This window comes from Lepisma saccharinum, chromosome 4, assembly GCF_977018435.1.
Source record: "Lepisma saccharinum chromosome 4, izLepSacc3.1, whole genome shotgun sequence".
NCBI classification, from domain to species: domain Eukaryota; kingdom Metazoa; phylum Arthropoda; class Insecta; order Zygentoma; family Lepismatidae; genus Lepisma; species Lepisma saccharinum.
The window spans coordinates 36,093,531-36,106,817 of record NC_139232.1 but is presented as its reverse complement, the minus strand read 5'-3'; the positions used below and the strand labels follow the sequence as shown (position 1 = coordinate 36,106,817).

At 37.1% G+C, this 13,287-nt stretch overlaps 1 protein-coding gene across 3 annotated transcripts in view; it reads right to left on the bottom strand.

The window, feature by feature from the left end:
• LOC145987132 (phosphatidylcholine translocator ABCB4-like) overlaps positions 1-13,287 on the bottom strand; it is a 125,728-nt gene that overhangs the window by 79,550 nt on the left and 32,891 nt on the right. For all 3 annotated transcript variants that reach the window (XM_083121628.1, XM_083121629.1, XM_083121630.1), the window contains exons 2-7: positions 13,033-13,239; positions 12,648-12,726; positions 12,173-12,366; positions 7,686-7,833; positions 4,047-4,147; positions 282-453 (exon numbers count right to left, since the gene is read on the bottom strand). In XM_083121628.1, the coding sequence (XP_082977754.1) occupies positions 282-453; positions 4,047-4,147; positions 7,686-7,833; positions 12,173-12,366; positions 12,648-12,726; positions 13,033-13,217 (879 nt within the window). In that variant the 5' untranslated portion in view covers positions 13,218-13,239. The remainder of the gene's footprint in view (positions 1-281; positions 454-4,046; positions 4,148-7,685; positions 7,834-12,172; positions 12,367-12,647; positions 12,727-13,032; positions 13,240-13,287) is intronic.

Here is a 13,287-nt window from a genome sequence, read left to right as displayed (position 1 = left end):
GTTAGTAGATAGACCCTGGACCTCGCCAGCTGTTGTGCGGTGGGTTGATAATAATAATACTAAATACAGAGGAGCCCTGGTTTTATGTTCACAGATTTTACATTTTTCCTGCATGTTTACATGCACATTGCTTTACTGTTGTTCAATTTTACATTTTCCTATATTTTAAGTTCCCAGTGCCTGAAAAACATACACCAAGGTTTCAATGAACTCATCCTTTTATAAAATTGTAAAATCTGGATGATGTAATTTTATTTATAATTTTAAAAAAAATAACTTACCTTGGCAGCAACACTTTTAACAGCTATTATCATTGGGGTTGCACAAAGCAAAACAACAGACAACTTCCATGATGATTTAAAGGCAAAGAACAGGCAGGAAAACACCAGAACAACTAGGGATATGAACATTCCAAGTTTCTCCCCAATACCATCTTGGATCTTGTTGATATCTCTGCAAAAGGCAATTTAATATCAAAATGTAAACTTCTTCTAAACATTGATATTACTGCAAATATATTAATGTTTATAACATTATTTGACTTTACATGTTATCTAAGTAGCCTCCATTTTAAAATGTTCACTATATATAAGGTGATTGCAACATTTAGGGCAGAACTGAGGTGATCCAGTCAGCAGAACATCTGTATGACACATGGGAGGCCCAGTTTCAGGGTGAGAATTCTTCTGGATATCCCCGTGGATAAAAGCTGCTCTGTGGTTCAGTCAGCCTCTAATGAAATGGGGTACCAGGAGGCAACTCTGGACGGTAAAGGTGGCCAGAGCATGGAGCTGATCACATAACTTCCACAAAGGCTGAGATTGTGTGGGGTCCCTACCCCAACAACCCCAACCCCCCTTGTGTGCTTCAATAGCATGTTGCAATATGCAGGGGAGGGCTTGACCTTTTTACTACACTTAAGGCTGAGTTGATACCACCTTAAAATGATACCAATGTTAATACACTTACCAATTCTAACCAATATGGGTACAATTAAAAGCTGTTAACAATATTTATAAATGCTAATATATACTGTAAGTATTCCATCGAAATTATGCCATGCCAAAGTTTTATTTTAAAATATCCATAAGTTAAGATATGAGATTATCAGAATATTAATTAATCATGGAATCCACTGAGGCACAATTAATTTTAAAAACTTCCCATTTTGCATAATTTCCAGGATATTTAGGTGCTGCAAAATTTTTATGTGGTATTTGGCAGGTCTTGCAAAATACCCAAATTCCAGAAAAATATCTTACTTACCTTACCCTGTGGCTCTACAGCCCCTGAAGGGCCTTGGCCTCCTCCACAATGGACTGCCAGATGGGTCTATCTCTTGCATTCTTCCTCCATCCTCTCACTCACAGCTTTCTTAGATTTTCCTCAGCCTCCTGCAGCTACCTCTTCCTTTGCCTTCCTACCCTTCTTCTTCCCTCTGGTCTTTCATAAATTACTTTTCTCACACACTTCCTTCCCTCCATCCTTTCCACATGTACTAACCATCTTAGTCGCATCCTCTTGATTTCATTCACAATATCTGGCTGCTGATATAGGTCCTGGAGTTCTTTCTTTGTTCTTATAATCCAGAGTCCCCTTTCATTCACTGGTCCATATATTTTCCTTAGGATTTTCCATTCCTATACAGTAGGTTTTTCTCATCATGTGCTGTTAGACACCATGCTTCTGCTCCATATGTAACTGTGGGTCTTATTACAGTCTTGTCGAGCTTTATTTTGAGATGTATAGAAATACTATTTGATCTGAATAACTTCAAGAGGGGAAAAAGCATCTATTGCCTGCAGCTATTCTGTTGTTTATCTCTGCACTTATATTACTTGTATCTGTTAAGATTGTCTCTAGATATTTGAACCTCTCAACTCTTTCAAATTTCCTGTTGTTTATTTGTATACATTTAACTTCTTGATATTTGCTCTTCTTCCGTGTATTAATCATATACTTTGTTTTTTCCTTGTTAACTGTGAGACCTACTCTTTCTGCTTCATTCTCTAGTTGTACGAAGATTTCCTTCATTCCCATCTCAGTTCTGCTTGTTAGACATACGTTTCAATTTGTTGAATATATTTCCTCCTTTGTTTATTTCTATCCCTCGTATGGCTTTTTCCAAGACCAGGTTGAATAGCTGGGTTGAGAGTACATCTCTCTGCCTCACTCCTTGTGATATTTCAAATTCTTCAGTATATTCGCCTCCTACCTTCACCTTTGCCTTTGTGTTTACTAATGTCATTTTAATTAGCTTTACTAGCTTCTGTGGTATACCAAATTCTTGCATTATGTTAAAAAGTGCTTATCTACATATACTATCATATGCTTTCTGGTAGTCTAGAAACATTTGGTGTAAGGTGATGTTATGTTCATAACACTTATCGAGTATACACCTCATTGAGAAAATATGGTCTGCGGTTGATCTATCTTTCCTGAAGTCACACTGATAGTCTCCTAAAATGTCTTCACTGTATGGTGTTATTCTCCTAGCTAATATTCTTGACAGAACTTTGTATGGGACACTTAGCAGCGAGATTCCTCTATAGTTTCTACAATCAGTTTTATCATTTGATTTATGAATGGGGCAAATAATACCCATTGTGCAATGTTCTGGCATCTCTTCCCTTTCCCAGATCCTCTGTATCAATTCATGTACCTTTCTTACTATCCTCTCTCCTCCATACTTTAAAAAGTTCTGCTTTAATTTTGTCTTCTCCTGGAGTTCTATTATTCTTCATTTCATTTATGGCTTCCAGGACTTTCTCGTAGCTAGGATCTGGTATTTGTGGATCTGGTCCACAAAATACTATTTCCTCCCTATCTTCTCTCTCTTGTACTGTGGGTGTATTCAGCAGTTCCTTAAAATACTCTGCCCATCGCTATAGAATTCCTTCTACTCCTTCCATTAAATCCCCTTTCCTATTTTTACACAATGCAAGTCATGGTTGATACCCTTCCTTTATTTCTCCAGTTTTTTGGTATATTTTTGTAGTCTCCTTATTCCTTGTAAGCTCTTCTATTTCTTGTATTTGATTCTTTTCACGTATTCTCTTCCTTTTGCGGTACACTTTCTTAGCCACTCTTTCTTTTCTCTCTGAAGGTTTCCACTGAACTTCGTGGCAGGTCTTGCAAAATAACCAAATTCCAGAAAAATATCAGTACTGGTGATTAAATTTGAAATGGATACCACTGGTATCAGTGAGCCAGCCACAGTCACATTATTGTTTTTATTTCACTATTACTATTTGTATTTTACACTACATTTCTGCCTCTGTACGCTATTGTGACAGAATGAATAAAGATTTTTTGAAACTAATGAAAGGACACTCATCAAGCCAGCCAGGATTTGAAATCGGGAATCTTTGGTGGACAGATTTTGAATTCATTCTTCAATATGCTTGGCCTAGAACATGGCATTTTCAATTATCATAGTAATATAAAGCAATTCTGTTTCTAATTCAAGAGAATCAGTAATAAAGGTAATGTAATGATAAACATGGTGGAAAAGTATATTGATGCTAATGTGTGTGTATGTAGTATAATTTCTCAGTTGGAATTTTTTAAATTTCAAAGGTAAACATCTGAATTCTGTAAACTGAATTTCTCACGATGGAAAATTTGTCTTAAGAAGATTAAGAGTCCTCCCCGACAATATAATGGTTAGCCCTCTCACCTTGTAATCAAGACATCCTGGGTTCAATTCTTGGTGGAGGCATCCAGAACCCACTTTAAACTGAAGGTTTATCTCGCTTAGCCTATTTCACTATAAAGTGGACTTAAAGTTTATCTCGCTTAGCCTATCTCACTATGAAGTGGACTTAAAGTTTATCTCGCTTAGCCTATCTCACTATGAAGTGGACTTAAAGTTTATCTCGCTTAGCCTATCTCACTATGAAGTGGACTTAAATCAACTTTTGTCCAGAGGGTTGAAATATAAGATTCTAACTTAAATTATAAGATTAAATACCGAAATTACCCAATTACAGTAAATATTATACAATAATGAAATTGCATTACAATGCATTGTATAAGATACTCACTCTATCATGCTGCCTGTAAAATCTATTCTCTTTTGAGCATCAAACCAACCAACGTCTTGCCGAAGAAGGGCTCGTAAATATAATATCCGAATCTTTATAATCTGTAAAAGGCAAGTTACCAATATTTCCATTAAAAATCATTGCATGTACAATGTTTTCTAATACAAGTTTCAGGACTTCTATATTTCAGAAACAGTTATGCTACAGTTGTTCTGGTAAATTGTATTAAGTCATGTTCTGTACACAATGGCAGAAAAGTGGTTGCATAAAATTCCTCTAGGTGGGCATGTCCCTCATGTTACAAGTGGCAGCATTGCATGACAGTGATTACATGATGATCTATTGATCCAGGTATCTCTTAGAAAACACTAAATGACAGCTATTCTACATCCTCCATATTCTCTTCATATGTCACTGTAATTTATTGGTGTTTCCCAACCTGAGTAAATGCTGAAAACACAAAAGAACATTATAGCTATCCAGAAGGATGCTGAAAAAGGTTTTTCATTTTGCTTCAGAAACTTCCAGAAATATTGCCAGACTAAATTACATATAGCCACGGTAGCTCAGTCATTAGGGCATCTGACTACCATGCGAGATACCCGGGTTCGATTCCCGGCAGGGGAGAACCGGGACTTTTTCAAGTGGCTCCGGTGCCCACCCAGCATCGCATAAAGTGGGTACCTGGAGGAAACTCTGGGGGGTAAAGGCAGCCAGGGGCATGGTGCTGATCACATCACCCCCAGCTCGGCCAAGGTCAAGAAAGTGTAAGGCCCTAACCCCACACCCGCTATATGCCTTCATGGTATGGTGCATAGCACAGGGGAGCACTTTACTTTTTTATGACTAAATTACAGAGGAAACTAATTGGAATGGAACAAAGTCAATTAGTTGGCAAGTAGAATATTTTATTCTTAACAGTGCCAGTTGTGGACCTTTTACTACAAAAGTTGAATCAAATAAAAATATCACCTAGTTGAAATTTCTGATTATCAGCATCATTCAGTGCTTGAAGTGGAAATTCCTAGCTGGGGGATGCTTGGTGGAGTTTGTGGACAGGTGGCGGAGGCTTGTATGGATCAACATGAAGACAACAAAGAAAGTGGGAGTATATTTACACAAATTATTCTACAGGGTGGCCACTCTAGCACCATGATAAAATTCAAGTATAATTCCCGGTTTTCAAGGAGAACCTTCCAAAAATTCAAGGATACAAGCAGATGTTTTCTCTATTTCAACATTATGTATTATCGCCTCTCACCACCCTCACATACAAAGGCAAGAATATTAACAATATAAAGGGTCTGTGTGATTCCAATGTATCCAAAAATGATAATTCAATTATCAAATATTAAACAGTATATACACTATTTAAAATATTTAATTTTAGGTGCAAGTTTACATCTGCCATTTCATATACTCAGACTCAAAATACATCTACAAACACAAGTCACAAATGTTACAGGATATACTACTCCACGAAAAATTGTTAATTTTATAAGAGCTTATACAACTTCAAGCTCAAATTTTAACTAATCAACTTCAACATATGTCATCTTGTAATAATCTTCCGTCTGTCAGATAGACTGTTCTACAAAGGACACAAACAAAATAAACGAACCGAGAGAATTCTGTTTTATTTTCCACACAGCTTTATTTTCATTCCAAGACAGAAATTAAGCTAAACTGTGAAAAACTTACCTCAGGGCATTTATACTTATGTATTAATTCATTTGAATTAATAAAAATCCAATTTTTCACGTCTACAGAGAAAAATTCATGCATAATTCCCGGAATTCAAGGAATTTCCAGTGAGTAGCCACCCTGCTTTATGAAATGTTCTTAACTATGAGCACTGGCAACACTATAGTTACAACAAACTTGTAATTTGTGTTCTACTACAGTACTCACAAAAATTGTTGCATATTGTGAAAAATATTGAGCCCTTATCATATACTCATATACCCTGTTCCTGCAGGAGCACAGACTCCAATGCATGCCAGGGCCTCCCCGATGGCGCAGTGGTAGCGCCGTCACTTTGTAATCAAGGGATCCCAGGTTCGATACCTGGTGGAGGTACATAGTGGTTCGTATCCCACTTTAAACTGTAGGTCCAGTCCCAATTAGCCTTACAGTGCATAAAGTGAACTTAAAACACCAACTCAAAATCCAACGCATGCCATGGCCAACTTATTCCCCAACCTCAACTGCATCAAAAATGCATGGACACTCCTGAAGAGAGCTTTCCTCAATTGTCCCAACCCACCATTGTATAGTTCACTGAGGCCGCCATACAGTAACGGGCCAGATTCTTCAAGATACACTGGAGAACCTGGTGCTACGTCATGTAGAGGTGCATACATATACAGAGAGGCCCATTACTTCCTGGAGACCAGAAATCAGTGTAACAGCGATGGCTGTTGAAATTGCTGACACTCATTATACACCTCGGTTGTTTTGGTTTCACTTAGAGGATGAAATGTGGCATAGGTCTTGAAGGAAATGGGATATACCAGGAAATAAGGCAGATGCTAAAACCTTTATTTCAAAGCAAAGGTGAAGTGTTCTACATGAAACAAAAGGGGAAAAATGTACAGCAGAACTGTTATGAAACGAACAAAAACAAGAGAGTTGCATAATGAGTGTCACCGATCCCAATGACCATCACTGATGCAGTCATTCCTCTTCAGGAACCATGGGCCCTCCCCGATCAAATATGCACCTATATACACAACGTAGGATGCTTCATACCAGGTTCTTCAGTGTATCCTGAGGAGTATGTTCCCATTCACGTATGGCAGCCTCAGTGACTGTTGGAGGGTCTCTGGTGGGTTGGGATGATTGGTGATAGCTGTCTTCAGGAATGCCCATGCATTTTCGATGCAGTTGAGGTTGGGTGATAACCTGGTAATGGCATGCAATGGATTCTGAAGGGCAGAAAGACAGAATCGTCATCAAGAATACATGTGTATCATGTTTTCAAAATATGCAACAATTTTCTTCAGTACTATATATTTAAAAAAAAAGTTATGGTAAAACAAACGGATAAACTAATATGAATTTTTGCTGATACTGGTAATGTAGCAATATAAAATCTGATACTGATATTCTACTGATCCTATACAAAATTGTACCTTGACAAAGGTCAAGGTGTATGTTTAAATCCTCTCCATGCTCAGACTGGCTCATCAGAACTGGACCTACAGCTCCAAACCACTGTGCAATTGAAGAAGGGACTCATTGGTTATAAGGCAATGGCATTACCACTATACTATCATGTAGGCTCACAAATGTGCCTTGAAGTACATAAATGGTTCATTATCTTACTTTTTTATGGTATGTAAGCAGTTGATTACAATGAGTTTTGCTTTAAAAAAGGAACTGTGTAGTTAGACATTTACTTTACAAGCTGAGGGATATGAATTTTACATTGTTTGCATGTAACCTTCACCAAACATGCACTGTTTTTCATTCAAATTGATGCCTTTAAATATTGCAAGATCAGAGCGGCAAGATGAGAAATGACACACATCCAGTTAATACCAAACTCTCATGAAATTTACTGTAGGTACTAAACAATATTTTAGACGTGTCAATATAAAGGCAATGAAATATAATAATACTAAAAATAGTTTATACCTGGTTTGTTGCAGCATAATTAAGGCAAGTAACATATATAAATCCTAAAACTAGCTGCACGGTCCCCAAAGCAGCTGTCTTAATAGCAAATTGTGATGTCTCTTCTATTAGTGACTCCCTCGTGAGAGATGTGTCAATTCCTTTTGTTCTGAAATGCAAAATAGTAAACATTTTCATGCAGTAAAATTTTATTATGGTAAATATATTTCAATTTCTGTGAGAAAAAATTACTGAGCTTTGAAGTCATCCATCTGGAAAGGGTGGATACATCCACCATCACAGTAACAAAAAGAGGGGGGGGGGGACTTTGCCTAAAGATACATTCCATCAACAATATTTAAGTGATGTAAATGAGATGTAATTATTACCTCTGATAAACTTACTTTCATTTTTCTGCATAAATTTCTTTCGCGATCGATTTTGCCACCCGTCTGGTGGCTTCATCAGGCATGTACTGTCTTGCTGCGGGCGGCGTGGTTCCTTCTTCTTCCGCTTGTGCTCGTGGCGGTGCTAGTTGATGCAGTCCTTTCACTTTCTGCCGTTCCTGTGCGGGCATAGTGCTTCCTTTTTTTACCGCGCAACGGGGTTTTGGTGCCGTAAGCGGCGGCACTTGCTCCCGTCGTCTGCTTTCGTGGAGCGTCGCTTGTTCGCAAGTGCAGGCGGGCTTTCTTGCGAACGCTTTAGGTCCGTGTTTGGTTTCTTGTTGTGGGTACACATATTCCTGATAGCAGGAAGCCAGGGTTTATTGAGGGTTCTGGGGTTAGTGTTACTATTGGCAGGCAGGCGTGGTCACTATTGCATAAGTTTCCTTTGAAAACCTTTCCAATGTGGATTTTGCTTGCATGACTATTTTGGCTGAGTCTATGTTATGGGTTTCATCTATGAGGTGGCATGAAAGGGCTGTTCTTCTCTTCCCATGTCGGTGGTCAGCATCATGGCAGAAAGTGAAAGGACTGTGTCAACTAGCGCCACCACGAGCACAAGCGGAAGAAGAAGGAACCACGCCGCCTGCTGCAAGACAGTACTTGCCTGACGAAGCCACCAGACAGGTGGCAAAATCGATCGCAAAAGAAATTTATGCGGAAAAATGAAAAGTAAGTTTATCAGATTTAATTACCTATCTCTGCGTAACTGCCAAACAGATATCTTTAGATACAATGTAATTATTACTCCGTTAATGAACATCATCATCATCAGCAGCAAAATTTAGAAAAAGTATGGAGTTCAAAACTAGATGGAGCATATCCTGACAAGTGTAAATCAGTGTTTACTTTAAAAGTACATCATAAATTGCATGTCGGATAGGCAGCATTATGCCAATTTGCTAATTTACAAAACTTCTGTGGAAAGTCAGAAGTTGTACATAGCATGCTCTTGCTACTGGTGTGGGTGGTCCCAGGTATGATCCTAGTCGAAGCTTCAAATTTTCAGTCTTGACCCAACATCCTGAGGATCATTCGGCAGCTAGTTGGAAGCAATAGTAGCAGACTCTTGTCTAGAAAATCAGGGAAAGGGTGACAATGGGACTTGTCATGATGCCTATTGCAATTTTTTTCATTGGCTGCTTGATTTTTTTGGAGGGGGTGGAAAATCAAGTGAACCATTAATGGTGTGCAAGCCACACATGTTCTCCCATGTGGTAACAAAAATTAGATGTCTGGAAGGGAAAATGAGGAAATATGCTGGATAAATGTAAAATGAAAGGATATACAAAATTAATTTAATTTTGGTTTGTTCATTTATATACTAAATATAGGTCAAAAGGATATACAAAATTAATTTCATTTTGGTTTGTTCATTTATATACTAAATATAGGTCATAATTAAGATTTCCGTAATCTTCACAAACTTCCACTTCTATAGGGACGGACCGATATGAAATTTTTGCTGATACATATATAAAATGCACCTATACCAATAGCAGATATTCTACCAATCCAATATAAAATTCTAAATAATTCACTGACCTCCTTAATAAATGTATGTTACCTGATGAACCAAGCTATTACAATGTAAAAGAAGCTGCATATTTAGATATTTACATTTTTTTAAAAAGTACTGAATGGAGATTATATTTTTATATCCATAAAATATATAACAAAATTGCACCTTGCACTAAATTGAAAGATATATGTAGATATATCAGATACTGATACACCGGTGTGCCTATATCATTCAAACCGATAGAGTACTGATTAATCTGTCTCATCCCTACTTCTGAATGAATGATTTTGTCCATGATTGAATCTAAGAAACTGTAAAGGATAGAAAATATAAACTTTGTGGATATTCTCATTAAGACTAGCATGATGCCATCTGGCAGCTAAAAAAAATCAGTCACAATTCCAAAGATTCAACAGTTATACCTCTTGTAGAGGTATTCCTGATCATGTACTCAGTTCTTTAAGATGATAATTTACAAAGCATGTTACATACTCAAAAAGGCCCATCTATTCTTTTTTGATCTTTTTTTTTTTTGCAGAGAGAGAAAGAGAGAGAAGGGGGGGGGGGTACTTTACTGATATTTTGGCACTAATTTTATCTTTTCACTCCCTAAAAACAGCTTTACACTTACCCTGGGTGGAAAATTCTGCATAAACCTCTGCTCATGGTTACCTTCACCTCAGAAACATGGACATAAACAATAAGGAAATGAAATGAGTTACAGAATATAGATGTGAGATTTGAGAGAGGCAGAAGTAAAGACCAGAAGATATAAAATATAAAGAAGACACAAAAGCCAAAAGCATGTGAAATAAATAGAGAGAACAAGAATTAAATGGTGTGGACATTTACAATGAATGGAAGACAAGAATAGTTAAAATAGTAGAAAACAAAGAGACTGCAGATGAAGTGCGAGGATGGTAAGTAGTGATGTAGTGCTCTGAGAAGAGAGGGTTCATTGGTTCAAATCCTGCAAAAAGGCATTCATCTTCATCATTGCAATTAATCCGAAGATGTGAAAAGTGCTGTAAAATGACGAAAAGTACAAGTATAGTGGAACTTTGATATTATGTTTTGAGGGGACCAAGATGCAAAAATTAAAATGCGGGAAAATGTTAACATATGGAAAAATTTTGCAGTACATTTCATTATTGGAAGCATGAAGACTGAATGTAAAGGGTGTCTGAATTGCGCCATTGTCTTGTGGAGAACGTTACCGCAATATGGTTACAAAATATACTTGTGGTTCTAGCAGGATTGTGCTGTCTGCCACCTTCTCTTTAGACAATTGCCTTGCTGCGTGCCAAATTTCCGAGCAGAGTTCTTTCGTGCAACAGCGACCAGAACTGGCCTGCAAGGTCATGGTCATGTGACCTGACACCCTATGACTTCTTCCTTTCAGGGTATGTGAAATTGCAGGTTTATGAAAGCAATCCCCAAACCCAACCAGAACACAAGCATGAAATTGAACGTGTCATCAGCCAAATCGAGGAGCAAGTCTTTGTAAGAGTCATCAGAGCAACTGGAAACATGTACCATTTGTAATGATGTTGAAATATACACCATTTCATGAACATAAAAGAATTTGTTCACGTTATTAAATCTAGCATTCTTGTTGGAACACCCTGTATATGGTGGGTAAAATCTGGTAACATAAAATTGGGGTTTCACTATACTATATAAAGGATGAAAGAGAGTGGAATGAGGGAAAGTAAAAGAAAAAGTATGGTGGGGAACAGAGTAAGACGGAGAGGCTTGGCAACCAATCAGCTCTGGCAACAGGTAACTAGAACAATACAGAAGAAATGTGTAATTACGGTACATACTCACAGCTGTTTCTATCTTCATTTCAGTACAGAAAGTTAACGTGGTTACTACCAACTGTATTTTTCATTATTTAGCATCAAAAAAAATTCTGCCACTTTTGGCTAATTGCGATGATGAGGATGAATGATGGTATCATGCAATTGGCAAAGAAAAACTCACAAAGAACACCCATGCCCTCATCAGGATTTCAACCTGGGAACTGCAGTGGCAAGATGGAAAATCAACAACTTAATGTGCTCAGCTACCCAGTTGGCTGCATTCATCTTACAACTAGTACATATTATAACCAGATAGGTCATACTACTCTTTGCCTTAGTAATATTGTAGATGTAAAGAGAGAAAAGAATTTGGAATAGGATCTGGCAACACTCAGGAGTCGCAATGAAAGATGGATGAGAGACGGTTGCGGAAAATGTTCAGTGTCGCAGACTTGGTTCAGGATTGGTTGTTCTTTTGTGTGGAATATTCAGTGTAAGTAGGCTGTTGTTTTATGTGTGTTTTACTGCTTTAATACATCAATGTTCTATGAAATGGACTGTTATTTCTTGTGATTTGACTAGCATTTTGCCTGTCCACGTGTGGATTGTACTTTTGCCATTCACCTCCTACTCGCAATTCCGAGGTGAAACAAATCTGGTAATGTTTGATTGAACATCACATTAGTTTGTACCTGTTTCCGGTTAAAATATACAAAACATAAATTACCCTATATTTACCTAAACATGACTGTATGTGCATTTGTAGCAATACTTCTCCAAGCAATAACAGATTTTTTCCTCTGGTCTGTAATAAAATACTGAACAAGCTCTCCGTACAGAACAATCAGGAAAGGAACACAAAGGCCAGTCACAATAGCACAGCACAAGGCCGTAAATACTAACATCTTATCTAGAACTGATGCATAATGGAACTGAAAAGAATAAATAAACATGACTTAAGAAAACATACAAAAATGCAGTTGAACCCTTGATCACAGGGTGAGTAGCTATTTTTATATTTAGAAGCTAAAAGTTTAAGTTGGCTATGAAAATCATCAGTGTTGGTTATATGCTAGAAGAAAGCTACAAAGGAAACTCCCAAATATTTTACTTTTAGGATGTCTCTAGATAAAAATAGAATAAAGCAAATTATCAACTACTACAGAGAAACATAACTTACACGGGTAATGGTTTTAAGAGTTCTTATACGTACCAATTTAAGAAAGGCACAAGGCTTCTTTACAAAAGCATCAAGTCCGAATATACCAGTTTCAGGTTTCTTACAAGCATCACTGTAATTTTTAAAAATCTTACATTAGTATTATTACACCTATCACACCCCTAGATGCACTGTTAAAGTATTAAAATGAAATGTAATAGTTTAGCATAGCCAAAAATTAACATGCAAGCTGGGAAAAATATGATATTCCTAAGCACCCTACATATGCCAATCTTTCATTCATAATTCTACCAATCCACTGACATTTTGTTCCTCTTCCAATTAATGCAAAATCCATCATTCATAACCACTGTTCTTGTAAAAATTTAAAAATCAGTTTCAATTTCCAAATCATATAGCTGCTATAATTGGTACTTACTTTTCTACAATATCACTTTTTGAGCTGCCCAGTGAGTTGAGATCTAAATTTATATTCTTTAAACTAATTTCTTTCCCAGATGGGCTAGAATCTTGCTTCCACCCAGACATAACTGCATGCTCCTTTTTCATAGAATTCTTTTGTAGCAGTTTGATGGTTGGAATCTTGTCACCTTCATTAGTCATGTCAAAATTCACATATCACCATCTGAAAATTTAAAAATAATACATTTATTTCTTCATGATACATATGGAT